Source organism: Delphinapterus leucas, chromosome 17 (genome assembly GCF_059928025.1).
Source record: "Delphinapterus leucas isolate spDelLeu-1000000601 "Yukka" chromosome 17, BTC_Dleu_Yukka2, whole genome shotgun sequence".
NCBI lineage: Eukaryota > Metazoa > Chordata > Mammalia > Artiodactyla > Monodontidae > Delphinapterus > Delphinapterus leucas.
The window spans coordinates 30,226,037-30,253,872 of NC_143145.1; the positions used below are offsets into that span (position 1 = coordinate 30,226,037).

Consider the following 27,836-nt stretch of genomic DNA (forward strand, 5'->3'; position numbering starts at 1 on the left):
CTGCCCTAGCATGTTTCGAAGTCAGCCATGGTAATGCTGTATACCAGGAGTCTGCAAACTATGGACCATGGGCTAAAACGTCTTGTGGCCCACTGCCTTTTTTCTTATGGCCTGCAATCTAAGAATGGCTTTTACGTTTTAAATGGTTGGGGAAAATAATGAAAAGAATAATATTTTGCAATGTGATAATTATATGCTATTACAGTTTTAGTGTCCATAAATTTTTATTGGAACACACATTTATATATGGATATATCTACACACACGCACACATACACATCTTTGGCTGCTTTTGGATTGTAATGGCAGAGTTGAATTGTTGTGACAGAGATCATATATTATTGCACTCTCCCTGCCTCACTCTGCTACTCAGTGCTCTTTGAATCCCAGTGACGCTGCCCTTGTACCTGGACAAAGTTTCAAGTGCCATGTGTATCACTATACTGCAACATTTTACTTCTTTTAGAAAAGTGGACTCAAATGTGCTTAAATGTTTTTTTTAATAAATGTATTAATTTATTTTTGGCTGCGTTGGGTCTTTGTTGCTGTGCGCAGGCTTTCTCTAGTTGCAGCAAGTGGAGGCTACCCTTGCAGTGCACGGGCTTCTCATTGTGGTGACTTCTCTTGTTGCATGGTACGGGCTCTAGGTGCGTGGGCTTCAGTAGTTGTAGCTCATGGGCTCTAGAGCGCAGGCTCAGTAGTTGTGGTCACTGGCTTAGTTGCTCCGTGGCGTGTGGGATCTTCCCTGACCAGGGCTCAAACTTGTGTCCCCTGCATTGGCAGGAGGATTCTTAACCACTGTGCTACCAGGGAAGTACCAAACGTGCATAAATTTTAAGGCACAGTGCAGTGGGAATTATTTTGTTTCAAATTAGAAAGCAAAGCATTGAATTGACAATGTAGATATGCTAAGAGAATACAGTATACATCTACATAACCAGACTGTAAGCACTCATTACAATATTCCCAACTGATTACAAAGCAACTGTCAGAAAAATTAGGAAATTTAAAACAGAATATCTCATCACAGCAGAATTTCCTCACAAAAATTAATGAAAATGAGGCTTCAACCAAAGTAAGTTTCTGAGCGGCTCTTTTGTTAACCAGGTAAGGGAAAGCCATTTACCAGTGGTGATTTTGTTAAATTCTGTTCAGTTGCAGTGGCCAAAGAAATATGTCCAGAAAAAATGAACTTGTTTAAGACTTTTAGCCTTTTGGTGAGAACAGCTCCTCAGAATTGAAAATATTGGGAGCAGCATCAGTAGTCAATTAAAATATAAAGTATATGATTTTTAGTGGTTTTCCTGGGCTCTTGATGAGTTGAGAGATGTTTACCAATATGGCTAGTTGTTGGCTTGAGGAGTCAGTGATGGATTTGAAGTGACTGAAGAACATGCCTCTATGAATAGCCTGGAACAACTACAGGTGAAAATGTTTTCAAAGTTGAGGAAACACTAATTTAGTACAGCCTGAAGTGGAATCTGCTAAGATGTGTTAAAACTTTTGGTGGCAAATATGTGTGGAGGAGAAAAATGCTTATTAGTTGAACAGATTTACAAAGCTTGTGAAAATGTGAGGTGTTCAAAGGCTATAGTTATCCATTGCATTGTTCATTTCCAGGTACTTTGTGGGGAAAATTCTTGAATCCATGGTGTATTACTGAACCATTAGTGTCAACAGTGAACTTCATTTGCTATCGTGGACTTAACTGTTCTCAGTTCATGAATTTTTGTCAGATCAATAGAATATCTTGATTTTTCCTGCTACCACAGTGATAGGATGGCTTTGCAGTGGCAAAGTTTTGTTGTGACTTTTTTGAGGTTGGGGCAAGATTGAAATTTTCCTGAACAGAAAATTGCCCTCAACCACTATTATCAAGCCATGAATGGCTCTGGACGTTAAGCTATAGACTTGATGATGTTTCTGAATTCAACCTAAAATTACAAATCAGAACAGTACTTATATGCAAAACTTATACTCTGGTAGTCACTTTGATAATGCCTAACATAGCATAAATCCTATGTCCAGCTGCTTTATACATTTTCCATTCTTTCAAAAGTTAAAAGAAGAAATGAGACTCTCATTCCCACACGTTTGTAGTGGACACATTTTTTGGGCTCAAGTTACAATTCCAGAAAGTTTTCGATCTCATTGTAAGTATTGGGTTGGCCAAGAAGTTCATTCGAGTTTTTTTGTAAGATCTTACAGAAAAACTGAACCTTTTTGCCAACCCAATACAAAGGAAATTTCTATATTTGAAAATTCATTTAACTGTGCAATTGAAACAGAAGCAATTTATCCTGTAGTGTAATGATATGCTAAAAGGCAGTATCAAAAGAAGAACTTAACAGAATTCTGTAAAAGCCTTCCATAAAAGCCTTCCAAGTGATAAATATGCTCAATTAAAATCTTATCAATTGGTATCAGAGGTCAAATATGTAAAATCTCATTACAGATCAGCATTAACAGATAAACATTTGCAATAAATTTTAGTGATAGGGATCTCTAAATTTGAACACAGTTAAGCAAAGTTACCCTATTATAGGAATTTTATTCTTCTCATTAGTAGACCTGAATTATAAAAAATTATAGTCAACTATTATATTTTGTGTTTTGTCAGTAAAATATTTTGGAAATTTGTTTTCTTGTTACTTAGGTTATTTAGGTACCTGATTAATATTCTCAGTCTTGCCTCTCGACCTGCGAACCTAAAATATTCATTATCTGCTCTTTACAAAAATTTTGCTAACCCCTACCATATACTCACATAAGAGAGATGATTTTTTAAGGAAGTCATTCTCCAATACAAACAGTGAAGTTACACATGGTGCAATGATACAGAGAAAGGATAAGTAAAAATAAATGTTTAACATCATATAAAATAAACTTACAATTTTTTATTTTGTATGGAAAAATCTATGAATGAGTTTCATAAATGCCTACTAAAATTACCTACTTCAAAACTGATTAAGAACACCAGTCATGCTCTGCTGTGCATGATGTCTCTGATAAGAATATTGAGGCAATCACTTGTACTGAGTGAACATTGCATTTAAAATTTTCTGCCTAAAACTCAGGCTTAATTTTTCAGATAATGAAACTTTTAGCTGATTTGTGTAGTTATATTTTCTTAGAAATTGTTTTATTCTTAAGTGACTGTTGGTTATTTTTATACCTTACCTTTTTTAGAGGAAATTTAGGGAGGGCTAAGTGGGACTAGATTTTATTTAAGTGTTAGGTTACTATCAGATTCTAGGGTCCTCTAAAGAGTTCAGACAGCATTTTATGGGGAATCTGCAATATGACAAAGTATAAAGATTTATTAACATTACAGTCTGGGAGAACTTGGAAGATAAGGTATCTGAGCTGGACCTTGAAGGATGGCTAGAATTTAGGCCTTTAGAGGGATGTGTTTGGAAGAGCAGTCCATATGGAGTGAGTTTTAAGAAGTGAGGGAAGCAAGAGGCAGTCAGTGGTGGTGTGGTGGGAGATGGATCTGGATGGGTACTTTGGGACTTGAAGTTTTAACTAAGAGAAATGGACTTTATTGACAAATGTTTCCAAGCTTGGCATAGTACCTGGTGCTCAGAGGTTCTTACTGGATAAAAATTGGGGAGCTATATAAGGAAATTGAGCAGGAGAAATACAGGATAAACACTGAATGACAGAGGGTAGCCAGCTGGGGATCATCAAAATAGTTTCCAGTCTTTCATCCCCTGAAATTATTTTTTCAATTCTTTAATTTGTGTTGAGTGCCTGATTCTCTAATTGAGTAGTGTTTTTCTGCACATAGGTTTTCACACATTTGTTCTTCTAGGGAAATGAAATCTTTTGAAACAAACTGACAGCATGTATAAGGGCCTTGCAAAATCCTCTTATTCAACAATGGTAATAGGATTATTTACCTCTTAAGTGAGTCTGTCATCTCACTCCAAATTGGGAAATACCAGCTGGCATTCTCATCATTTAGACTTTTTCTTGGAGGAGATGGCCCTTACAGCAGGGGTCTCCAACTCCCAGTCTGCAGACTGGTACCTGTCCTCGGCCTGTTAGGAACCGGGCTGCACAGCAGGCGGTGAGCGGTGGGCAAGCAAGCAAAGCTTCATCTGCCACTCCCCATCACTCCCGATCGCTTGCACGCTCGCATTACCACCTGAACCCTCCCCACCATCGAGCACATTACTACCTGAACCACACCAACTCCCCCCTGCCGCCCTCCCATGGAAAAATTGTCTTCCACAGAACTGGTCCCTGGTGCCAAAAAGGTTGTGAACCGCTGCTTTATAGTATTCATTCTTAAGTTTTTGCAATACTAGTTTTCTGAAACAGTGCAATCTAATGGGCTGCTCAAGTGTTTTATTTTTATTCTTTTATAACTTAATTTTTTTAATATTTGGCTGCATTGAGTCTTCTTTGTTGCGCACGGGCTTTCTCTAGTTGCGGCGAGTGGGGGCTACTCTTCGTTGCAGTGCGCAGGCTTCTCATTGTGGTGGCTTCTCTAGTTGTGGAGCACGGGCTCTGGGCGCGCAGGCTTCAGCAGCTGTGGCACATGGGCTCACTAGTTGTGGCTCGCAGGCTCAGTAGTTGTGGCACGTGGGCTAAGTTGCTCCACAGCATGTGGGATCTTCCCCAGCCAGGGCTCGAACCTGTGTCCCCTGCATTGGCAGGTGGATTCTTAACCACTGCAGCACCAGGGAAGCCCCAAGTGTTTTTTTTTAAATCACAGGTGATTATAGATCTAAAAAAACTGGGTAAGTGATTAATATTAAGTAACTTTTATATTTTTACCGTAGGTATCTTAATGCAATTCAGACAATGTGTCCACATATTCTCCGCTATTTGACCACAGCAGTCATAACAAACAAAGATGTCCGAAAACGCCGGCAAGTGCTAAAAGATCTGGTCAAAGTTATTCAACAGGTAAAAACTAAAATCTATTGATTTTTAAAACGTGCCTAAACTTTAAGTCTAACCTCTTTTTCTGAAAAAGTAGGACTCTTAGTTCTTAAGGTAAAAATGTTTAAAAATAGGGGGGAAGTATACATGAAGAGAAAAGAGCCCAAGAACCCCAAATGGGCATATACTACTTTTAAGTTCATGATATACTTATGGTAGATGTGGTATGAATGAATACTGCTCTCTGCTAGTTAGATACTTAATATGCATTGTGTATTAGTGTTGCTCTTATTGCAAAGGGTGAAGGAGATCTGGAGCTTGGAACTTTTTGTTGGAAGGTCAATTACCTACATAGTTCCAGAGTAGTGATCTTTACATAGAATATAATTTTAATAGTCCCCAAGTTGTACAAAAGCTATAGCCCTACTGATTGATTTTTAGTGAATTTCTTAGCAATAACTATGGGTTAAAAAAGAACTTAAACATTTTTTTGATCTAAGAATAATTTAAGTACAAAAAGACAGTTTTATCCTGAAAGATATGAATACCCTTTTACTTGGAGAAGTTCATCACTGTTTAATATTAACTAAGGGAGACTTTTGGCAGTAGAGGAATTTGAAAGCTTTTGGAATGGTTCTAGGATGAGAATTTAGAGAACTTGGTCTGGAAGGCATTATAAGGTTAAGGTGTGGCCTGCAATCAGGATATGAGCAATTGCTTTGAGAAGATAATACTAGGTAATTTGTTAGAAATTAATGGTAAGGGAGGAGAAAATAGTAAGATTGGGCTATTCTGGGGACGGTCTACTAAACAGTGTTGAATCAGATCCAACTTAACCTTTGACTTAATTTTACAGGAGTCTTACACATATAAAGACCCAATTACAGAGTTTGTTGAATGCTTATATGTTAACTTTGACTTTGATGGGGCTCAGAAAAAGCTAAGGGAATGTGAATCAGTAAGTACAAATTTTTACTTACAAATTAATAATATTCTTAAAATTCTGAATATTATAAAAGTTAACCTTGCAGGGTTTTATTAAAGTGATTATATCAGAAATGTTTATTAATCTTAATATGCAGATTATTTAGAAATGTGCTGGGTTGAAGACATTTTCAATCTTATTGCCTGAGTCTATCCCTTTTGTTAGGACAGTTTGTTAAAACATGGGGGCTTTATAAATTCACACATGTCTTATCCTGAATGAGTAAATATGTGAAATAGTTTATATGTATGGGCAAGATTATATGGAATTTTCCATCACACCTGTAATTCCAGTGTGTTACATAAGCAGGTCTATCTTCAGAATTTTTCTTATGATTGTATTTATCATTTGCTATAAATCAGTCAAGCTAAGAGTGTGAATTTTTTAACTACAATGTCTTCTGTTAGTTGGTGGAAACTAAAGTTCTGTGAGAGCAACTGAAAGAGTTAGATTTACGGGTTTTTTTGAATAACTTAGTTTGCAAGTTTTGAGAAACTAAGAATTTACCTGTTTAAGGCATTTACCAAATCTACAAGTTACTAGCTGTCAGTTTCATTTTTGAACCCAGATATTAGCACAAAAATTGGAAGAGTTTGTTGAAGGACTTAAGATCTTATTTGTCTAAGGAAAAGGAAATTATGTAAGTATACCTTTAGAGGTGATTTTCAAACATTGGACAAAATTAGAATCCAGTTTAATAACTTGTGTACTTGCAGTGAAATGTGACATTGTTATTTAAATATTGGTGTATATTGTAATACTAAGTATCTAGGCCTTGCCAAGGCAGTGGGGCACTTGGTTGCTATTCTTGAAGTTAGAATATTCCCTTCTAAGTATAATACCATCTGTGGAATAGGTGCCACCCTTTGAATTTTTTTCTTTTGTAGATTTTCAAGTCTACTTACTATCACAAAAATATGCATATCTTTAGTCCATTTGTAACTATCTTAAGTAGCTGGAAATATGTTATCTACAGAACATTTATGTAGGATAGAGACAGGACAAAGCTGCTTTGTCGCAAGATTGCTCAAGTCATCAATGGAACAAGGAAACAGTGCAGTTCTTAGCTCTTTTTCCTGTAGCATTCGTTTACTTCTTGGTTAAATTGTTAGAGACTTGAATATAGTGTTCTAGAAAGTGCTGTGGTGTACAACTTGGATAGATGAGAGAATTATAGTGAATGGAATAATGAGTAAAGCACAAAGAAAGTATTTGTGACAAATTTTTCAAAATTGCTTGTCAGCACCGTTTTTTCTTTTTTTTATATGCATAGGTGCTAGTGAATGATTTCTTCTTGGTGGCTTGTCTTGAGGATTTCATTGAAAATGCCCGTCTCTTCATATTTGAGACTTTTTGTCGCATCCATCAATGTATCAGCATTAAGTAAGAGCACTCTGATTTGATTTGTATTTTCTACTTCTAAATTCCTGTAAATTTTCATTTACTGTAAAGTTATACTTAATAGGATTCCAGTTAATTGGATTTTTATTTTATTTCTCTTTGCTTTAGAAGAAAAAGGAAACATTGTCCTAGTAATTTATTAAAAATCCTGGCTTTTGTTTGAATTCCGGGGTGCTACAGTCCTTCTTTATCTTCTTTAGTTTCCATGTGTGTGGGAAAGCATGAATTTTGAAAATGATAACTTCAAGGCAGTATTATGATTGTCAGTTACCTTTTTAAAGAGTTACCTTTTAAAATAATACTATTATACCATTACGTAGGGAGAAAAGAGCAGTGACCAGTTTTAGAATGGTTTTTAACAGGGGTTCAAATAAGGAGTTAGTCCTTAGTAAATTGGAAATGCTGTTGAAAAGACCACATTTGGTAATCATTTCAGTTAATTGAATTTGTTTTATTTAATTATATATTTGAATTCTCATATAGTAAACTCTTGTGACATCCTAAAATGTTGAAACATGGAAAAATTATGGTGAATTTCAGTTGGAATTTTCTCTTGTGTGAGGAAATTATTAGGAAAAAATTGTGAAACTTACATAACCTATTAGAAACTAATTTTACATATTAGAATTTGAAAAATAACAGTGTCCTTTGGCCACAGATGAAGTCGAACGGTAAATGCTCCTTAATGTTTAAAAACTAAGCTACTTTAATGTTTACTTCTTAGGAATTGTATGTAGACCAAAGTTTTTCTTTAGTGCCATTTGTTTTTGCTAAGGCATCCATACTTGTTTGCCTAATTTTAGTGGATTGTCATTGAAGTGGTTACTCAGAGTTAGAATTACAGTGTGTGAGGCTTTTTCTATGGTAGTTGAAGCCTTGACCTGTTTTAGTAGTACTTTAGCTAGCAGACATATAATTTTACAAATCTGATTCTCTTAAAGAATACATGGCAATTCCTAAAATGTCATTCGTTGTGAAATGCACTATTATGTATATGAGTATACATATTTATGTATACATATATGCAGATAAAATAAGAGCCCCTTCACCTTGTTTAGCCTGTACCTCTATTCAGCTTTCCTCCTGACTCTATGGAACCATACGACTCTGACTCTGGAAACCCAGTTTTACAAAACACTGATTCAGTACAACTCCTTTGTTTTGTAACTCCCTGTTTATAGCTGAGAAACTGAAGGCTCAGAGACATTAAGCAGCTTAGGGCTTATTTAATGAAAGAGGCTGAGCTAATAGCTCTCTGACATTCATTGTCTTCACCCTCATTATAAATTCTTTCTTTTTCATTGTGAGCAATTGATATTTTTAGAAACAGCAGATTTAGACTAATTTGTCATTAGTTTATCACTTGAGCCAGAGGATAAAGATGGAAACCATACGACAGTGTTTAATGTTTTTGTGCAAAATCTGTAGAATTTTGATTTTTATTTTACAAAGAGATTCCCTGAAGCAACTGCGAACTTTCTGAGTCAGATTTTCTGTGTATGCTATGCTATGCTGTGTAATAAATAGGGCTACTATGCTGTTCCATTTAGGGTGATAATTCCAAAGCACATCAGGATTGAGAACCATTGCATCAGGTCACCAGTTTTTTTTAGGCACATAATTACAGCCTGCTAGGATAATGAAGTGAAAAACCAGTGATTTAATATTTTTAGTATATAATGAATTAAGAAGGTAGAGGCAGAGCATAAAGTATAGCTTCATGTGAACAAAGCAATACTTCTTTTCAGAGTAACAGTGAGATCTCAGGTTGTAAGGTTTACGGGGTGATAGTGGAGAGTATGTGGCCAATAGGCTCAGTCCAGGGGGCTACGCTTCTTCACGTTTTTTTAAAATTATTTATTTATTTATTTATGGCTGTGTTGGGTCTTCGTTTCTGTGTGAGGGCTTTCTCTAGTTGTGGCGAGCGGGGGCCACTCTTCATCGCGGTGCGCGGGCCTCTCACTGTAGTGGCCTCTCTTGTTGCGGAGCACAAGCTCCAGACGCACAGGCTCAGTAGTTGTGGCTCACGGGCCTAGTTGATCCGCGGCATGTGGGATCTTCCCAGACCAGGGCTTGAACCCGTGTCCCCTGCATTGGCAGGCAGGTTCTCAACCACTGCCCATCAAGGGAAGCCCCCTTTATGTTTTTAGAGCTGCTTTAATGGGTTAGGAATATGGCTGAAAATTATGTTAAGCATCTAAGTTGGGCTTTTGTAAGTACAACAAATGTCTTAATTCAGACCCCAAGGACTTGGAATCCATAATAATGACCAAAATAGCTAATGTTTACCTTCAAACAATCCATAGAAAAATTTATTGTTCTCTAGTCCAGAGGTTTTTAAACCTAGCTGTACATCAGAATCATCTGGAGAACTTAAAAAACCACCAACAACTTAAACTTAAGAATAGATTTTCTGGCTTTACCCCAGACCTTCTGAATCAGAATCTCTGGGATCAAGGCTTGAGAATTTGGTTTAAAACTTCCCAGGTCCAACCCCCCAAAAATGAAGCATTCTCAGAGTGGGGAGGGGGAGATCTCAGCATCTGTATTTTTCAAAGCTCCTCTAAGTAACTCTGATGCAAAACTTCTTTTTTTAAATTACGCCTCTTATTTTGAGATGATAATAGATTCACCTTGAGTTGTAAGAAATAATGAAGAGTTCCCCTATGCCCTTTACACAGTTTCCTTCAATGGTAACATTTTGTAAGCCATAGTAAAATATCACAGCCATCATTATTGTTGTTGATATATTCAGATACAGAACATTTCTGTCACCACAAGGATTCCTCAAATTGCTCTTTTATAGCCATACCCACTTCCCTCCCACCTCTCTTTAACCCCTGGCAACCACTCATCTGTTCTCCATTTCTGTAATTTTGTCATTTCAAGAACGTGCAAAATTTTTGAAAGATAGTGTTCAGATTTCTTTTTTTAATATGATTTGCTTTTATTTATTTTTATTTATTTTTGGCTGCGTTGGGTCTTTATTTATTTAAATTTAAATATTTATTTAAATATTTAATTTATATTTAAATATAAATTTTTATTTAAATAAATTTTATTTATTTATTTATTTAAATAATAAATATTATTTTTTTTTTTGGCTGCGTTGCTGTATGCGGGGGCTTTCTCTAATTGTGGCGAGCGAGGGCTACTCTTCGTTGCAGTGCGCAGGCTTCTCATTGCAGTGGGGCTTCTCTTGTTGCAGAGCACGGGCTCTAGGTGCACGGGCTTCAGTAGTTGTGGCACATGGGCTCAGTAGTTGTGGCCCGCAGGGCTCTAGAGCGCAGGCTCAGTAGTTGTGGCGCATGGGCTTTGTTGCTCCGCGGCATGTGGGATCTTCCCAGACCAGGGCTCGAACCCGTGTCCCCTGCATTGGCAGGCAGATTCTTAACCACTGTGCCACCAGGGAAGCCCAGTGTTCAGCTTTCTAAAGAGGATAAATACATATGATATACATTAAGATATAATTAGTTAAGAGCAGTGTAACTAGTACAGTTGTTGAAGAAGAAAATATTACAGATGTGAATGAGTGCCTCTTGGAGCATAGCCTTAGAGCTTAAAATCCAGAGGAAGAAACAGATATTAAATAAAGGTAAGATTACAAATTATGATAGGCATTTTGAAGAAAAATACAGAGTAATTAGAATGACATGGACATTATTTGTATATTGAAAAATCAGAGAATAATTTGGATTGAAGATTCAGTGAACTCTGATAATTCTCTAAATGGGATATATTTAAGTAGACTCTTCCACCATATATTAATTATGACAAATTACTCCATTCACTAGTTTATGCTGGCCTATCTCTGCTGCTAATTAATTTAAAGTTATTTGATGTTCAATCTTTTCTAGGGTTGGGCGGGGAAGATTTGTCTCTGTCTTCCTTTCTGTCCCCCAGCAGACGCATATCAAATGCTATTCAGTATTATAAAACGCGTGGTTGTTTATTAAATAACTCTTTCCATTTGTGATTTGGAACATTCTCTGTTGATAGGATTCTTCACTAAGTGGCTGTAAGCACATGTGATAGTCTTATCTTTGTAAAAATGCATATTAAGAATGTTTTTATCGGTTTATATACAACCCTATAGATTTGTAGGATAAGTTTCGAATCTGTTTACCATAAAGTATACAACATCTGTCAAAAAAGATTACTGTGGTGGGATTTAATTTAGTATAGCTGAATAGTTTATCAGATATGGTGTGTGTCTGAAATTTAAAAGCTGTTCTAGAATAATTCTTGGACCAGTTTTCAATTGTAGATAAAAGCAAAGTATGGAAGTAATATTTTGAATGTGTATGATAAACATTTTGGAGCATACATTAATATAATTTCCCTATTGGGGGTTAGTTTTGGCTTTTCACAAAACTATGTATTTGCCAACTCTTCTTGCATTTAAGTTATGAAGTCATTCTACTTTGCTTATTTTATTAAGTAACACTTTAGATCTTAATATTTTTCTTAAAGTTTTTATTACCATGTAGCAATTTGTATTCTTAATTATACTTCCTGATGTTAGAAATAAAAAGGTGTGTTTCCAGATGGAGATTAAATCATTTTAACAGCCATTATCACTGCACTTCTGTGTTAACTATAAAGTAATATACTGTCTTTTTTTCAAGTTTCTTTTAAAAAAATTTATTTATTTTTAGTTTGGGCTGCGTTGGGTCTTCATTGCTGAACATGAGCTTTTTTCTGGTTGCGGTGAGCAGGGGCTACTCTTCGTTGTGGTGCGCAGGCTTCTCATTGTGGTGGCTTCTCTTGTTGGGAGCACGGGCTCTAGGCTCGTGGGCTTCAGTAGTTGTGGTGCACGGTCTTAGTTGCTCCGCGGCATGTGGGATCTTCCCGGACCAGGGCTCAAACCCGTGTCTTCTGCGTTGGCAGGTGTATTCTTAACCACTGCACCACCAGGGAAGCTCTATACTCTCATTTTTGACTAATGCAATGTTGCAAAATTCAGTGAGAATTTTCATTTGTCACACACAGAATTTAGCATTTTCTCAGTTTTCTCCTGGTTTCTTTCTGTTTCCTCCTAATCTTACAGTTAAACACAGTTTACACTTAACACTTATTCTTTAATTAGTTGTCATAGCATACAGTTATAAAAGACTGCTGCTCTTTGGATATGCTAAATAGCCACAGTCTTCAGTGAAAAGCAGGCCAGAGTTTCCATAGTTTAATGCTAAAGTCAATACTATTTGAAATAAATTGTGCTTATCAAATAAAATTTGGAAAGCCAGGTTATTTAAACAGGTAATTCATATGCCTTTGAAATGCTGGACCCCAAATCCTTATTTGTTAAGATACTAATATTAGGGCAGGGGCTATGGGAGGGTTCAGAAAAGGGAGACTGTCTAAAAGATTAGTCATTGAAAACCTGATAGACAGTCAGCCTAGAGTTGATGAAAGCCTAATTGGTTCTCTAGATTTAGATTTATATATTTTATGTGCTTAAGTGGGACCACTGGTCTTAATTACTTCCCAGAAAGAAGAAAAGTATCTGGTTTTGTGCTAAGAGTCTTGAATATGTTTTATTAATGAAATTGAATAGAGAATGAAATACTTATTTTTTCTATGCCTTGAAATAGCACTTAGGATTCTATTTTTTTCCCCCCAAAGGAATGATTTATATTTTTATTTAGTCAAAGTTACTAAGCTTTTCCTTTATGGTACTGGATTTTGTATTTTATTAAAAAGTTCTTTCTCATAATAGGTTTATATGCTATTTATATGTTTTTCTCTAGGACCTTAATGGCTTTATTTCTTCTGTTTGAATCCATCAATGATTATTTGGGAATAGAGAATAGCTTCCCTCCACCCCCAATAGCTAGCCAACATGATTTATTGAAATACTATCCTTCCCCCGACCTATTTGAAATGCCACCCATAGCACATTTTAAATTCTCATTTATATATGGGACTTTTTCTGAACTTTTTAATCTTTTATAAATTGTGTGTTGATTTCTGAACTTAGCACCAAATACGTGCTAAGTTAACTTAGTACCTTTTTTCAAATAAGGTAGATCTGTAGTATGTTTTAGTATTCAGTATTTATTTTCCATGTAATTGATAATTGCCACTTTTCCCTCATTTGCTTCATTGTTCTTCCTAATGTCTTTTTCATTAATTCTACTTCAGATTCTTTGCCAGTTTATAAATCTCTTCTGAAAATTGATTATTTTATTAGTTTTATCTTCCTCAAAAAAATGTGGACTCGTTGCTCTTTCTTCCAGGTGCATATTTATCTCTCTTTGTCATTTGTTCTGGGGATTTCCTTAGCTTGTCTACTATGATAGTGCTCCAGTTTCGTGGACATTATGCCTTCCTTTTTCTTGGTTTGTTATCATATTTGGTAATTATCATATTCTTCAGCTGCTTTATAAGGAAGGGTACTTTGGAGGTAAATTTTTTCACATCTAAAATTGTGTATTTGACTCTCATACTTGAGTAGTGGTATTGCTCAAGGCATGGTATTCTCATTTGAAAACTACTACAGAATTTTGAAGATGTGATTCTCTTGCTTTCTAGCTTTTGTTGTAGAAGTCAGAAGCCATTTTTATTCCTCATCTTTTATACAGGTGTTTTGTTCTCCTCTCTAGAAATGTGGGGGGAAGAAGCTTTTTTTTTTTTGTCCCCATTGCTCTGAAATTTTACAATGATATGCCTTAGTTTAGGTCTGTTTTAATTCTTTATGTAGGACCTTTTTAATTTGGAAGCTCATGCTCTCCAGTTCTGGGAAATTTTCTTGAATTATTTCTTTCTTCTTTATGTTCACTGTTTATTCTTTCTGGAACTTCTATTGTTCAGGTATTAGACCTGCTGGACCAGGCTTCCAATTTTCTTATTTCTCTATTTTTCATCACTTTGTCTTTGTGTTCTACACTCTGGGATATTTTCTCAACATCTTTCAAATCTTCTGTAGATTAAAAACAACAAATCTCTAATGTTATTCTTTAATTTCCAAGAGCCCTCTGTCACTCTTTTCTCTGAATATTTTTCCTTTATAGCATTCTGTTCTTATTTTATGAATGCAATACTACAGTGGTTTTTAATTTTGCTAAGGATATTAATGATAGTTTTTGTTGTAGTTTTCTTTTTATAAATTGAGATATAATTAACATATAACAAAACATTACATTAGTTTCAGGTGTACAACATAATGATTTGATATTGTATATATTGTGAAATGATCACCATAATAACTGTAGTCAGCATTCATCGCCACACATAGTTGCAAATTTTTTTTTCTTGTGATGAGATTTACTCTAAACTATAGTCACCATGCTGTACATTATACCCCATGACTTTTTTTGTAACTGTACGTTTGTACTTTTTGACCCTTCACCCAGTCCCCGCCGCCCTCCCCAATCTCTTCTCTGTATCTACGAGCATTTTTTGTTTGTTTTAGATTCCACGTATAAATGAGATCATATGGTATTTGTCTTTTTCTGTCTGACTTAATTCACTTGGCATAATGCCCTCAAGTTCTTTCCATGTTGTCACAAATGGCAAGGTTTCATTCTTTTAATGGTTGAATAATATTCCTCTGTGTGTGTGTGTGTGTGTGTATCACATTTTCTTCATTCATCCATTGATGGTCACTTAGGTTGCTTTTGTGTCTTGGCTGTTGTAAATAATACTGCAGTGAACATGAGTTTAGGTATATCTTCTCAAGTTAGTGTTTTCATTTCCTTCGGATAAATATTCATAAGTGGAATTGCTGGATCATATGATAGTTCTATTTTTAATTGTTTGAGGAACTAACATACTGTCTTCCATAGTGGCTATACCAATTTACTTTACCACCAGCAGTGCACAAGTGTTCCCCTTTCTCCACATTCATGCTAACACTTATTTCTTATCTTTTTGGTAATAGCCATTCTAACAGGTGTGAGAGATCTCATTATAGTTTTGATTTGCATTTCTCTGATGATTAGTGATGCTGAGCACCTTTTCACGTTCCTTGGAAAAATATTCAGATCCTCTGCCCATTTTTAAAGCAAATTACTTGTTGTTTTGATATTGAGTTATATGTGTTCCTTCTGTATTTTGGGTATTAACCCCTTAAATACATGGTTTGCAATATTTTGCAATATTTCTCCCATTTGGTAGGTTGCCTTTTCTTCTCATTGATGGTTTCCTTTACTGTGCAGGGGTTTTTTAGTTTGATGTTAATTTTTGCTTTTGTTGCCTTTGTTTTGGGGTTTGTTTTTGGTATCAGGTCCAAAAAATCATCACCAAGACTTATGTCAAGGAACTTACTACCTGTGTTTTTTTTTGTTTTTTTTTTTTTATGGTTTCAGGTCTTTTTTTTTTTTTTTTTTTTTTGGTATGCGGGCCTCTCACTGTTGTGGCCTCTCCCGTTGCGGAGCACAGGGTCCAGACACGCAGGCTCAGCGGCCATGGCTTATGGGCCCAGCCGCTTTGCAGCATGTGGGATCTTCCCAGACCGGAGCACGAACCCGTGTCCCCTGCATCGGCAGGCGAACTCTCAGCCACTGTGCCACCAGGGAAGCCCTGGTTTCAGGTCTTAATGTTCAAGTTTTTAATTCATTTTGAGTTAATTTTTGTACATGGTGTGAGATAGTGGTCCAGTTTCATTTGTTTGCATGTAGCTGTCAGTTTTCCCAACACCGTTTGTTGAAGAGACTGTTCTTTTCCCATCGTGTATTCTTGCCTCCTTTGTCAAAAATAAATTAATGCTTGGGTTTGAGCTCTCTATTGTGTTCCATGGATCTTTGTATCTGTTTTTATGCCAGTAGCATACTGTTTTGATTACTGTATCTTTGTGATATAGTTTGAAGTCAAGGCATGTGATGCCTCCAGCTTTGTTCTTCTTTCTCAAGATTGCTTGGGCTACTTGGGGTCTTATGTATTACTGACTTAATATATTCAATATCATGTTGTGTCACTTGAGGAGGAGAGCTCTTCAACTAAAAGATGGGAATAAGGGGTTTACACAAAATATTTTAAATGTCTTTTTAATTTATCTTATTGAAGTATAGTTGATTTACAGTGTTGTGTTAATTTCTGCTTGTATAACAAAGTGATTCAGTTATATGTATATATATTCTTTTTTTATTTCTTTCCATTATGGTTTATTACAGGATATTGGATATAGTTCCCTGTGCTATACAGTAGGACCTTGTTGTTTATCCATTCTATATATAGTAGTTTGCATCTGCTAATCCCAAACTCCCAGTCCATCCCTCCCCCAGCCCTCCTCCACCTCAGCAACCACAAGTCTGTTCCCTGCCCTTGAGTCTGTTTCTGTTTTGTAGATAAGTTCATTTGTGTCATATTTTAGATTTCACATATAAGTGGTATCATGTGGTATTTGTCTTTCTCTGTCTGACTTCACTTAGTATGATATCTCCAGGTCCATCCATGTTGCTGCAAATGGCATTATTTCATTCTTTTTTATGGCTGAGTAGTATTCCTTTGTGTATATATACCACATCTTCTTTATTCATTCATCTGTCATTGGACATTTGGGTTGTTTCCATGTTTTGGCTATTGTGAATAGTATTGCTGCTGTGAACATAGGGGTGCATGTATCTTTTTGAATTATGGTTTTGTCTGGATATATACCCAGGAGTGGGATTGCTGGATCATATGGCAACTCTTTTTCGTTTTTTGAGGAACCTCCATACTGTTTTCTCTAGTGGCTGCACCAATTTACATTCCCACCAACAGTGTAGGAGGGTTCCCTTTTCTCCACACCCTCTCCAGCATTTGTTATTTGTAGACTTTTTAGTGATGGCCATTCTGACTGATGTGAGGTGGTACCTCATTGCAGTTTTGATTTGCATTTCTCTAATAATTAGCAATGTTGAGCATCTTTTCATAGGCCTATTGGCCATCTCTGTATGTCTTCTTTGGAGAAATGTCTGTTTAGGTCTTCTGCCCATTCTTTTCACTAGGTTGTTTTGTTGTTGAGTTGTATGAGCTGTTTGTATATTTTGGAAATTAATCCCTTGTTGGTCGCATCATTTGCAAATACTTTCTCCCAGTCAGTAGGTTGTCTTTTTGTTTTGTTTATGGTTTCCTTTGCTGTGCAAAAGCTTACGTTTGATTAGGTTCCATTTGGTTATTTTTTGTTTGTTTGTTTTTTGCTTTTATTTCTATTGCCTTGGGAGACTGACCTAAGAAAACAGTGGTATGATTTATGTCAGAGAATGTTTTGCCTATGTTATCTTCTGGGAGTTTTATGGTGTCATGTCTTAAATATAAGTCTTTAAGCCTAAAATATCTTCTTTAAGCTGCCTACTGACAGGGTTGAGATTTTTAGTGTAATCTAAATAATCTGGAAGTTATTTTTGAGTTTGAAACCTAGATTGAATTAGGTATTTTTCTCAGAAATTCTGCCTTTTGATACATTTTGTCTTTTAATTTATTGAGAAACTAAATTATTTTAAAAATACAAAATTAACATGGTGTAGGATAGCTTAAGGCAAGTTTGTTTTTTTAAGCTTTAATAGGATATTAAATTTTTATTTTTAAACCTTTACTAATATTTTCATAAAATCAGTAGAATGTAAGAGAATTGTGGACTTTGAGGATTTCTATTATTTAATTACTTTTACTGTGTATATTTTCTGTTAATTGAAAGAAACTGGATTATTGCCATGTTCTCTTACTTATTCTCAGAGTGATTGGTAGCCTAGATAACCTGAGATACCATCAATAATTTACTGATACTTCTCGGACCTTATTTCAAGTTTTTCTTTGACTTGATTTAAAAGTAAAGGATCAACAAGCACATTGCAAAACAGTAAATCCCCAAAGTGGGATTATGGGCCAGAGTATGCAGACATTTGTGGGTCTTGCTGCATGTTGCTAGATTGCTCTAACCATGATGGAATATGAGACTTAGAATATGTATGTAAAGAAAAAAGAGGGATGGAAAATTCTAGGTAGAGTTATACAGCGTAGAATTTTCTTTCTTTTATCTTAAAATTTGACCTTAAATATTTCTTTACTTAAACCGTCCTCAAACTTCCAGACTGGAACTGGTTAAACCCTTTTGCACTCACATAGCTCCTTTCACTTTTTTATCCTTACACTTAAAATAGTTTATATATTTGGGGTATTAGGTGATTGTCTCCTATTTCCCAGTCTCCAGCTTTAAACTTTATGAAAGTGGGGAGCAGACTGTATGTTGTCACAAACATCTAACATAGTTCATATTTTGTTGAATGAATGATTTGGTTGGTGTGTGGTATTCATGAGGAAGAATAAGAGAAGACTGGAAAGGTAGATTGTAGCTAAATTGTAGAGAACCATGAAAGAGAAACTTGGAAGTTTGAATTTTATTGTTTTGGTAGAAGGGTGAAAGGAATTTAGGAATAAACTGGTAGTTGGGTTTTAGGACTAAGCTGACAACTATGTAAAATAGATTAAGGAGAGACTCGAGGTAGATTAATTAGAAAATTAGGAAATAGTAATGGAGCCCTAGGGTAGTGACTAGGGTAGGAATCAGACAATAAGTATTTATTTAATTGCCTCCTGTAGACTGTGCTAATTGCTGGATATATAGCAGTGAACAAAGAAGCTATGATGCATGCTCTTGGGGTACATATACAGTCTATCATGAAAGCAGATACTCAATAAAACAACTACAGCTCTATGAATGCTCTGAAAAAAATAGGGGGCCATGAAAGCATCAAACAGATCTGTCATGATTGGCAGAGGTGTCTTGGAAGGCTGATGAGGGTGCTGTTTTAGCTGATAGCCATGTAACACATAGCTTAGTGAAGAAAAAGGTGGATTAGCCTTTAAGCAGAAGGCACAGCATGTGCAAAAGTCCTGAAGTGGTTAAAAACATGGTATGTTTAATGAACAGAGGTTTAGTCTGGTTGGTGAAGAGGAGAGTCTTTCAAGATGAGAGTAGTTTGGTAGGGAACTTAGATTAGCGGCAGTGGTTAAAGAGATAATTGATAGGACTTCTCAGTTTGTTATAGGCAGCAAGAAGAGGAATCTGATCAGTAACTTAGGCTTGAGACTGAATGTTTCATTATAATTTTAATTATGTAAACAGCCTGCATAAACAGGTTCTATATTATAATTTTTAAAAATCTGTATAAAATCAACTATACACAATTAGTAGCTACTAGGAATAACGTCTATTTTGAAAAGCAGTATATAGAGATCTTGAAGATTGGAGTTTTAATATATTCAGTATAAATTGTTTTCATTTGTGCGTTTCAGAGTAAAATGGTTTTGACCTCACTTTAAAGAGTTGTATTTTGGGGGAATACAGGAGGAGGAGGAGGAGGAGACATACAAAAGAGAAATTGTTACAGGAGTCGATAAAGTAATATCTTTTGGAAAATATGTTCTTTACCTTTAGAGTAGCAGCTTCAGATAAAAGTATTAGGCAGTTGCTTACTTTAGCAGCACAGAAGAGAATGAAATTTATTTATTTTTGGCTGCGTTGGGTCTTCCTTGCTGCATGCGTGCTTTCTCTGGTTGCGGAGAGCGGGGGCTACTCTTCGTTGTGGTGCATGGGCTTCTCATTGCGTTGGCTTCTCTTGTTGCGGAGCATGGGCTCTAGGCACGCGGGCATCCGTAGTTGTGGCTCACAGGCTCAGTAGTTGTGGCGCACGGGCTTCATTGCTCCACGGCATGTGGGAACTTACCGGACCAGGGCTTGAACCCTTGTCCCCTGCATTGGCAGGCAGATTCTTAACCACTGCGCCACCAGGGAAGCCCAGGAGAATGATAATTACACATCTCTAAGTCAAATACCTGCAGGAAACACAAGGAGTTTATTGGGAAGCCACAGGAAACACCAGCTGCAGGAATTTTTCCTAGTCAAAAAAAAAAGCCTGGTTCTTTCAGTAAAATGACACATTTCCCTACTTCTAGTAGCTTAAATAAAATAAGGTTTGGTTAGAGAGCAGTAACAAAGAGACTAAGATGAAACCTGATCATGAAATTGAAGTAGTAGTCATGGACTAATTGTTCTTTGTGTTTGCTGAGAATGTGTACTTACAGCAAAATCGACCATAAAAAGACAGACAACAGAATTTGACACGTAAATCCAGGGAGTTTTATGGTTGAGTTGGCTCATACTCATCATGATGTTTTTAACATCAAGCATATTTTAGGGATAAATTTTAAATGATTGTCTTCATAGCTTTAGTTTGTAATTTAGTGTGTAATGATTTTATTGATAGCCTAACTTAATTTTTACATTTTGAATGAAATTCTTCTCTTTGACAATAAACATATAAAATAGGGATAGCACAGATTATATTATTCCCATAAAGGTATTTTTATTAACTTGATTGGTTACTTTTAGGTTGGGAGCTCCGGAATTACATAATTATATGATTGGCAATGTCTTGAATATTTATGTTATAAAATTGGGAATGCAATCAGATCAGGAATTTTAGTTTATAATATTCTAAGGAATTATTTTGTTACTGATATTCTAGGTTTTTTTTTTCATTAAACCAGCGATAACATTAGAAGGCCTAGCAGGTGTGCAATATCTTCAGTGAAGACAAGTAAAAGGGGACAGTTAATGTTTGTGCCTAACACCTGTGTATATGCATATATGTATACCATCCTTCTAAATACTATACATGCATATGTAGATACTCTTTCATCAGGTGACTGACTGGCTTACCTACTAGCAAGGCTTGTGTTTGTGTTAGTCCTGATAAATTAAGCTCTGCAGTGGCCTCTTTTTCAACCTGACCATAAATTAGAAAATGCAGATTGGTTGATGACATCAAGGGCTTTAGATCAGGGTCTTGGTGTCTGTCATCTTTTTTCCTCCCCCTCTCCTTTCGGGTTTTCTGTGTATGTGTGTCTGTCTCTTTTCCCTTAAATTCAGTGGCCATTTAGGTTATATAGTGTTCTAGTTCTAGGGAGTGTCCTTAGAATTTATAACAAACATATGTAGCGGCCCTGAGTTTTAGTTACGTGTTACATTTTATTATTCTTACTACTGATGTTCCTTGTAATAGGATTTCTGTAATACAGAATATGGGGCCCTACCTTCAAGGATCTTACAGTCTGGTTGGTGAAATGAGATAGATTGTGAATGGTACAAGATAATAGCACAAACATCAATAGTGCACTTTTAAGACTCTTAATATTTAAGAGAAGGTGACCCATAAGTACCTAAAAGTTTCTATTCAGAGCATAGGTCAAAGACTATGTATGTGAAACTAAGTTTTTAGACCCAGTTAATGTCATTTTTTTCTTTTTTCATTAGCATGTTGGCAGATAAACTGAACATGACTCCAGAAGAAGCTGAAAGGTGGATTGTAAATTTGATAAGAAATGCAAGACTGGATGCCAAGATTGATTCTAAATTAGTGAGTATTATGTTATCTGTGCAAAATACTAGATATCAGTTGCTGATTATTTGATACTTTGGGGAGAAGTTTTTATTAGGACGTTTATTCTATTAAGAATTTTTGTTTTAATGTATAATAATTTTCTGAAGGCAACAGCAACCTCCTATTTTGTGTTGTTGGATGAATATTGTCATCTCTGTGCATAAAAATATTTGCAACAGACATGTAGGTTGTGATGTCATCCTCATGACTTACCTGAGAAACTTGGTTGTTAACATTACAGGATCAGTTTCCCTCTGTCTCATTGTAGGGTCATGTGGTTATGGGTAACAATGCAGTCTCACCCTATCAGCAAGTGATTGAAAAGACCAAAAGCCTTTCATTTAGAAGCCAGATGTTGGCCATGAATATTGAGAAGAAACTTAATCAGAACAGTAGATCAGAGGTAAGAACCACACATCTTCTCTTCTGTCTGGGATTTAGCAATAATGTAATATAATTGTTATATGGACTTCATTTGAGAACAAATTAATTTTGGTTGTATCTGATTCTGTATTTGTTGGGGCTATAAACATTTTATTTAAGAAATTACTAAACGGAAAAGGTTTCTCTTAGATGTATTATGCGTTAGTTAAGGCAGCAAAAAAAATTAAGTGTTCCTAGTTTTAACCATAATTGGGTTATTTTTCTTTTACCCTTCCTGTGTGCCTTCATTATCTCATTTCCTCAGTGTTTTTAACACATCATTTTGATACTGGCAGATGATAACTTACATGTGTTATCTCTCAAGTGTTTGAAATTCATTTTCCTTTTATTCAGTAAATCTAAAGAACTACTTCTGTAAAAATGTTGATCTTATATATATTGATTTTATAAAATTTTATTTTATCTGAAAGTCATATTTAATTGTCAGAAAAATATATCCCCCTTTTTGGTAGAAATCCTGCATATTAGATACTAAAGGAATTTGTATGGCCTTGTAATTTTGGGATTCCAAACTACCTCTAATGCTCTTTAGTCATTATGACTATGTATAACTGGAGGGTAGGACATTTTTAGGAAACTGTTGAGGCACATTCAAAGATCTCATTTGATTGAAGTTTTAGCATCAGATTTTGTCCTTAGCATAGTCCTTCAGTTGTAAAAGAGAAGGAGGAATTAGGAAATTATTGTCCTTGCCTTTTCCATCCAAGTCCAGAATAACTGAGCCTGAAAAATAACTTTTATGTAATGGTTGTTTCCGTATGCTTAAGGATCAATTTGTATTGATTTTGGTTATAATATTGGTGATATTGTCCTTGTCATACTTTATAATTGGTGAGAAACTGTATCAGATGGTATTTTGGTGTGTTTTGTTGTTGCTTTGAGACACCTCGCATTTAGTAATTGAAGAGGTTGTTAAAATCTTAGAGAATGGTTTGGGAGGAGTATTGCTAAAAACTTTGCTAGTATCACTTTTTTTTGAAACTGGCTTTTCAGAAAGTATTTCTTTTCACCCTGTTGATTTCTCTTTGTGTATTTTAGGCTCCTAACTGGGCAACTCAGGACTCTGGCTTCTACTGAAGAACTGTACAGAAAAAAATGAAAAAACTATAAAAGAAAGGTGAAATAATAAAACCATTATACAAAGGTGAAACATTTTATAAACAATTAACATATTTAGCATAAATTTTGGAGAATTTGAATAAAATTGGCTATGTTTCATTTATGTCATTATATTTCCTTGTGTATGTAAGTGTGTGATTTTTTTTTTAACTTTTTATTTTGGAATAATTATAGATTCACAGGAAGTTGCAGAAATAGTACACAGAGGTCCTATGCAGCCTTAATCTAGTTTCTCCCAATATTTTCCTCATGTGTTACTATAATACAGTATCAAAACCAGGGTATTGACATTGGTACAATGGTGTGAATAGCTCTGTACCATTTTATCACTTTTTTGGTAACCATTGCTGCAGTCAAGATACAGAGCTATCATCATCATGAAGATCTCCCTCATGCTACCCCTTTGGAGTCACACCTACTCCAACCAGCCCTAACCCCTGGCAACCACTCGTCTGTTCTCTGTCTCTATAATTTTGTCATGAGAATGTTACAGCAATGGAATTATACAATATGTGACTTTTTTGAGATTAGCTTTTTCTACTCATAATGCCCTTGAGATCTCTTTATCCAAGTTACCATATATATCAGTAGTTTGTTTTTTTTTATTGCTAAGTTGTATTCCATGGCATTGATGTACCAGATTGTTTAACCATGTACCTATTTTAGGATATTTTGGTGGTTTCCAGTTTGGGGCTATTAACAAATAAGGCTGCTGTTAATTCCTTAAAGTGGCTCTTTAGTCACTCACTAGGCAGCTACAGAGACTTAAATAGGAATATAAGTTGAATTTTATAAATACCTCCTTGAATATTTTGTGCATGTGCGCACATGCACACACACAAACACAGAGTTAAATAGACACCTAAGATATTCAAGAAGTATATAAAGCCCTGGTTGGGTCTCCTTTACCTAGAAGTGGTTTGATGTTTCATTTTGATTGTTGAACTAAAACCCAGTCACAAGAGAAGTTTCTGTTTCTGCTCTCAACAAATGGTACAAAGATAAAAGATACATGCATACTGTTCTTTTATTTGACACCTGGTCAGGCCACCCTCAACATACAGTTAAATTTGGAGAATACGGGCCAGATTTGGCCCTTGTGCTGTGGTTTGTGGTATTGGTTCTTCTAAACTGTAATCCAAAGGTGTTGAAGCTAGGAGGATTCCTGGTCAAGGCAAGCCAAATGCTAATTTTTGATTCATCTATAACCAGTGTTGTGAAAATGCCAAGTTTAGAGGATCACTTGTAATACAAAATGATCAAGGTTCATAGAGAAAGTACCATAAGGTGGCATATCAGTAACTAGATAGAAGCAGACCCTCATTACCTCATGTGTAGGAGCTAATTCCATGGCTCAAAAGTACAGAGCTATAAGAAACGGAGCAGTAGTTATATAAAGTTGCATGTATTACTCAGGCTATGTTGAAATGGGAAGAATGTTTAAGATGCTTATGTTTCCATCCTCACCAGTGACCCAAGGGCAAAACATTCTTAAAGGCATCATTAATATTCACTTTTTATCTTAAGATAGCTTAACCAAGCCATGTTAATAGCAAAGATTTCTAGGTGATTATATCACTAGCAATCAAAAGCAAGTCTGACAGTTATTTAATACGTCTTAGTGGACCTGTAAAAACTGCAGGGAGGAAAGATAGTATGTGACTATTAAGCATTTACTATGTGTCAGGCATTTTTACACCTATATATCTAAATAACCCTAAGGAAAAGAAAAGGAATCTAACATTTGAGTGCCTCACTTATGCCTGGAAACACTGAAATTTTTGTGCAAATATTTATATATTGTTGATGAGGAAATATACACAGATGGTTACTCAAGGTCATACCTAGTAAATGTTAAAGCAAGGAACTGAAAACAGGCTTTTTCGGTTATGTCACACTGTCTCTACTTACATCATTATTGCTTTATAAATCCTTCCAGACTAAGTTTACATAGGGTTATGAGATGTATGTTTGGTAGGTTGTAAATGAGAATCTTGATCCACAAAACCATTTAAGTCTCTTGGCACTATTATCTTCAAATGAGAGCAATAGGGTGTTTAGTTTAGTTTTGTTTTTTAAGCCAGTATAATCATCTGATGCTATTGGCCTCACAAAAGAACCTATTGGAACATACAGAACTTTAATGAATATCTCTGATTTTTTTTTCTATTTATGTACCACTCCTTCAAGATTATACATTATATGAATAGTTAATGTTCACATTTTCTACCACTTATTGCTTTTCAAATATTGCTGCCCTTTGAAGAAAGATGATGCCACTATGGATTACCAGTATCAATCAGAAAAATAATCAAACTGTATACAGCTAATGGCCATTTTTACACATTACTAAACTTTGTTCATTGTTGAAGTGCACATTTGAGGTTTGAATAAAAACAAATTACTTGGTTCTGGATTTAACCTTAAGTTTTGATAACAGGTAAACTGTCCCAGTAAGCTGTTGAGCACAAATTACATACTGATTAATTTTTTTGTGCTCTTTATTTTTTTCCATTCAATAATAGACCCTTCTATGTGTCAGCAGTTTTTACAGGCACTGGGAACACGTCAGAGAACAAGAGTTCATGAAGCTTAAATAGTTGCTTGTGTATCTTTTTTTAAAGTTACTGTATATTCACAAGCAGTGTGTTTATGCTTTTTAACATATGAAATATACAAAAGAATATATATAAATAATATCTCCAGTTTAAAGAAAAATAAAATACCCATTTACCAGTATCTCCTACCTACTACTCAGCTTAAGAAATTGAATGGTTCTAGTAACTTTGAAGAGCTTGTGAGCCCCTCACTAATTGTATTTTCCTCTTTGCCCCTGAGAAGTAACCATTACCATGACCTTTGTGTTAATTTCTTTATATGTACATCCCTAGCAAAAATGCCTGGTTTTGCATGTTTTTGACATGTATTTAATTGAAATCATGCTTTGTATTCTGTGGCTTGCTTTGTAAACACTGAAACTTATCCATATTGATTTATTCATGTTGCTGTATTCAGCTGTAGTCTATTCTTTTTCACTGCTTTGTAATATTCCATTGTGTGAATATACCATAATTAATTCATTCAAGGATTGATGAACACAGGGTGTTTCCAGCTTCTTATCTGGAGTTTTTGGAACCAGCCTGACAGTCATGTGTCTGTTAACTGGAATGTTAAATCCATTCCTTTTATTATGATTACTAACATATATGGGTTTATTTCTACCATCTTATTATAAGCTTTCTTTATGTTCCACTTTGTCTTTTTTCCACTCTATTTCTTGCCTTCTTATGGTTCCATTTTTCTTTGATCTTCTACTAGTTGGGTAGCTAAACATTCTATTTTTATAGTGGTCACCCTAGAAATTTTAACTTGTATTTTTTAACTTAATGTCTTAAAATTAATATCTTTGCCCCCTGCCAACAATATGAAGAAAGCTTCGACTGCAGTCATCTTTCTCTCAGCTTGTTATTTGTGTCTATAGTCTGTCCTTTTCATTGTAACCTCATAAATAAGACATTATTTTGTACAATAGTACCCTTTTTCTTGTTCATTCTTTTTGTAATTATGTTTTTTTTCCCTCAGGTTGCTTTTAGCATTTCCTTTTCATTGGTGTTCTACAGTTTTACAATGAGGTGTCTAAGTGAATTTTCTTCTATTTATACTGAAAAGTTTTCACTGGGCCTCCTGATGCTGAAAATGGCTTTTATGTTACATTAGTTCTGGAAAATTATCTCTTTGGGTATTTCCTTTTCTTGGGTCCTCAAGTTTTTGAGTTCTCACTCCAGAAGAACCTCCCTCCCTTTCATATTTTTTTACCTCTGTCATCTGTGCTGCATTGCTTTTTGGGTAATTTCTTCAGATCTGTTTTCTAATTCGTTAACAACCTCTTCAACTGTGTCTAATTTGCTGTTAAACATCCATTCAGTTTCTTATTTCAGTTATTTTCTACATCTTCGGTAGTCTCTTATCGTACTTTCAATGCCCACTTGTATTCTTTACATTTATTTTATATTTTATGTTTTGAATCTATTTCTCTGCCACTACTCTTGCCCAAGCTAGCATCTATCACTTAATGAACACAATAACTTCTGAGTTACTCTCCCTGTAACTATTCTTGACACCCCCCCAATCCCACCCATTTTCCATATTATAGAGTTCAAGTAATTTTTTCAAATTTAAATCTGATTGTTTTTCTTCACTGAAATTCTTCAGTGGCTCCCCATTGTTAGCCTGAAGACTGAATCCTTAACCTGGCTCTCATTATCTGGCATCTGCTTGCTGCATCAGCCTCATTCATTATATGCCAGCCTCAAGCCCTACTGACCTCAGTCCTTAAAGCAGTAGCTTCAAGCTATTTTGACTGCTGCAGAGTAAGGAAAACATTTTACATCATGACCCAATACTATAAAAATAAACATATTTGATGCAAAAGTTTTATAAAACAATACCCACCTTTTTGATATGTGGTGATCTCTTTTTATTCTGTTCTGTTCTTTTGGTTTCATAATCTACTGTTTGATATTAATTCACATTTGAAAAATACTTCTCTAAAGAACAACAGTCCTTCCCTATGCTTTAATGTTTGTAATGCTGTTCCCTCTACTTGGGAATAAATTTTCTCTGCTTCC

General features: G+C 35.4%; 1 protein-coding gene across 2 annotated transcripts in view; it reads left to right on the forward strand.

Moving 5' to 3' along the window:
- Positions 1 to 23,321, forward strand: part of EIF3E (eukaryotic translation initiation factor 3 subunit E) — a 50,805-nt gene extending 27,484 nt beyond the window's left edge. The window contains exons 8-13 of one of the 2 annotated variants that reach the window (XM_022584585.2): positions 4,794 to 4,920; positions 5,753 to 5,854; positions 7,155 to 7,264; positions 21,519 to 21,621; positions 21,914 to 22,048; positions 23,128 to 23,321. In XM_022584585.2, coding sequence (XP_022440293.1) covers positions 4,794 to 4,920; positions 5,753 to 5,854; positions 7,155 to 7,264; positions 21,519 to 21,621; positions 21,914 to 22,048; positions 23,128 to 23,166 — 616 coding nt within the window. In that variant the 3' untranslated portion in view covers positions 23,167 to 23,321. The remainder of the gene's footprint in view (positions 1 to 4,793; positions 4,921 to 5,752; positions 5,855 to 7,154; positions 7,265 to 21,518; positions 21,622 to 21,913; positions 22,049 to 23,127) is intronic. The other variant, XM_089898822.1, reaches the window with a different exon arrangement.
- Positions 23,322 to 27,836: the final 4,515 nt, after the last annotated feature.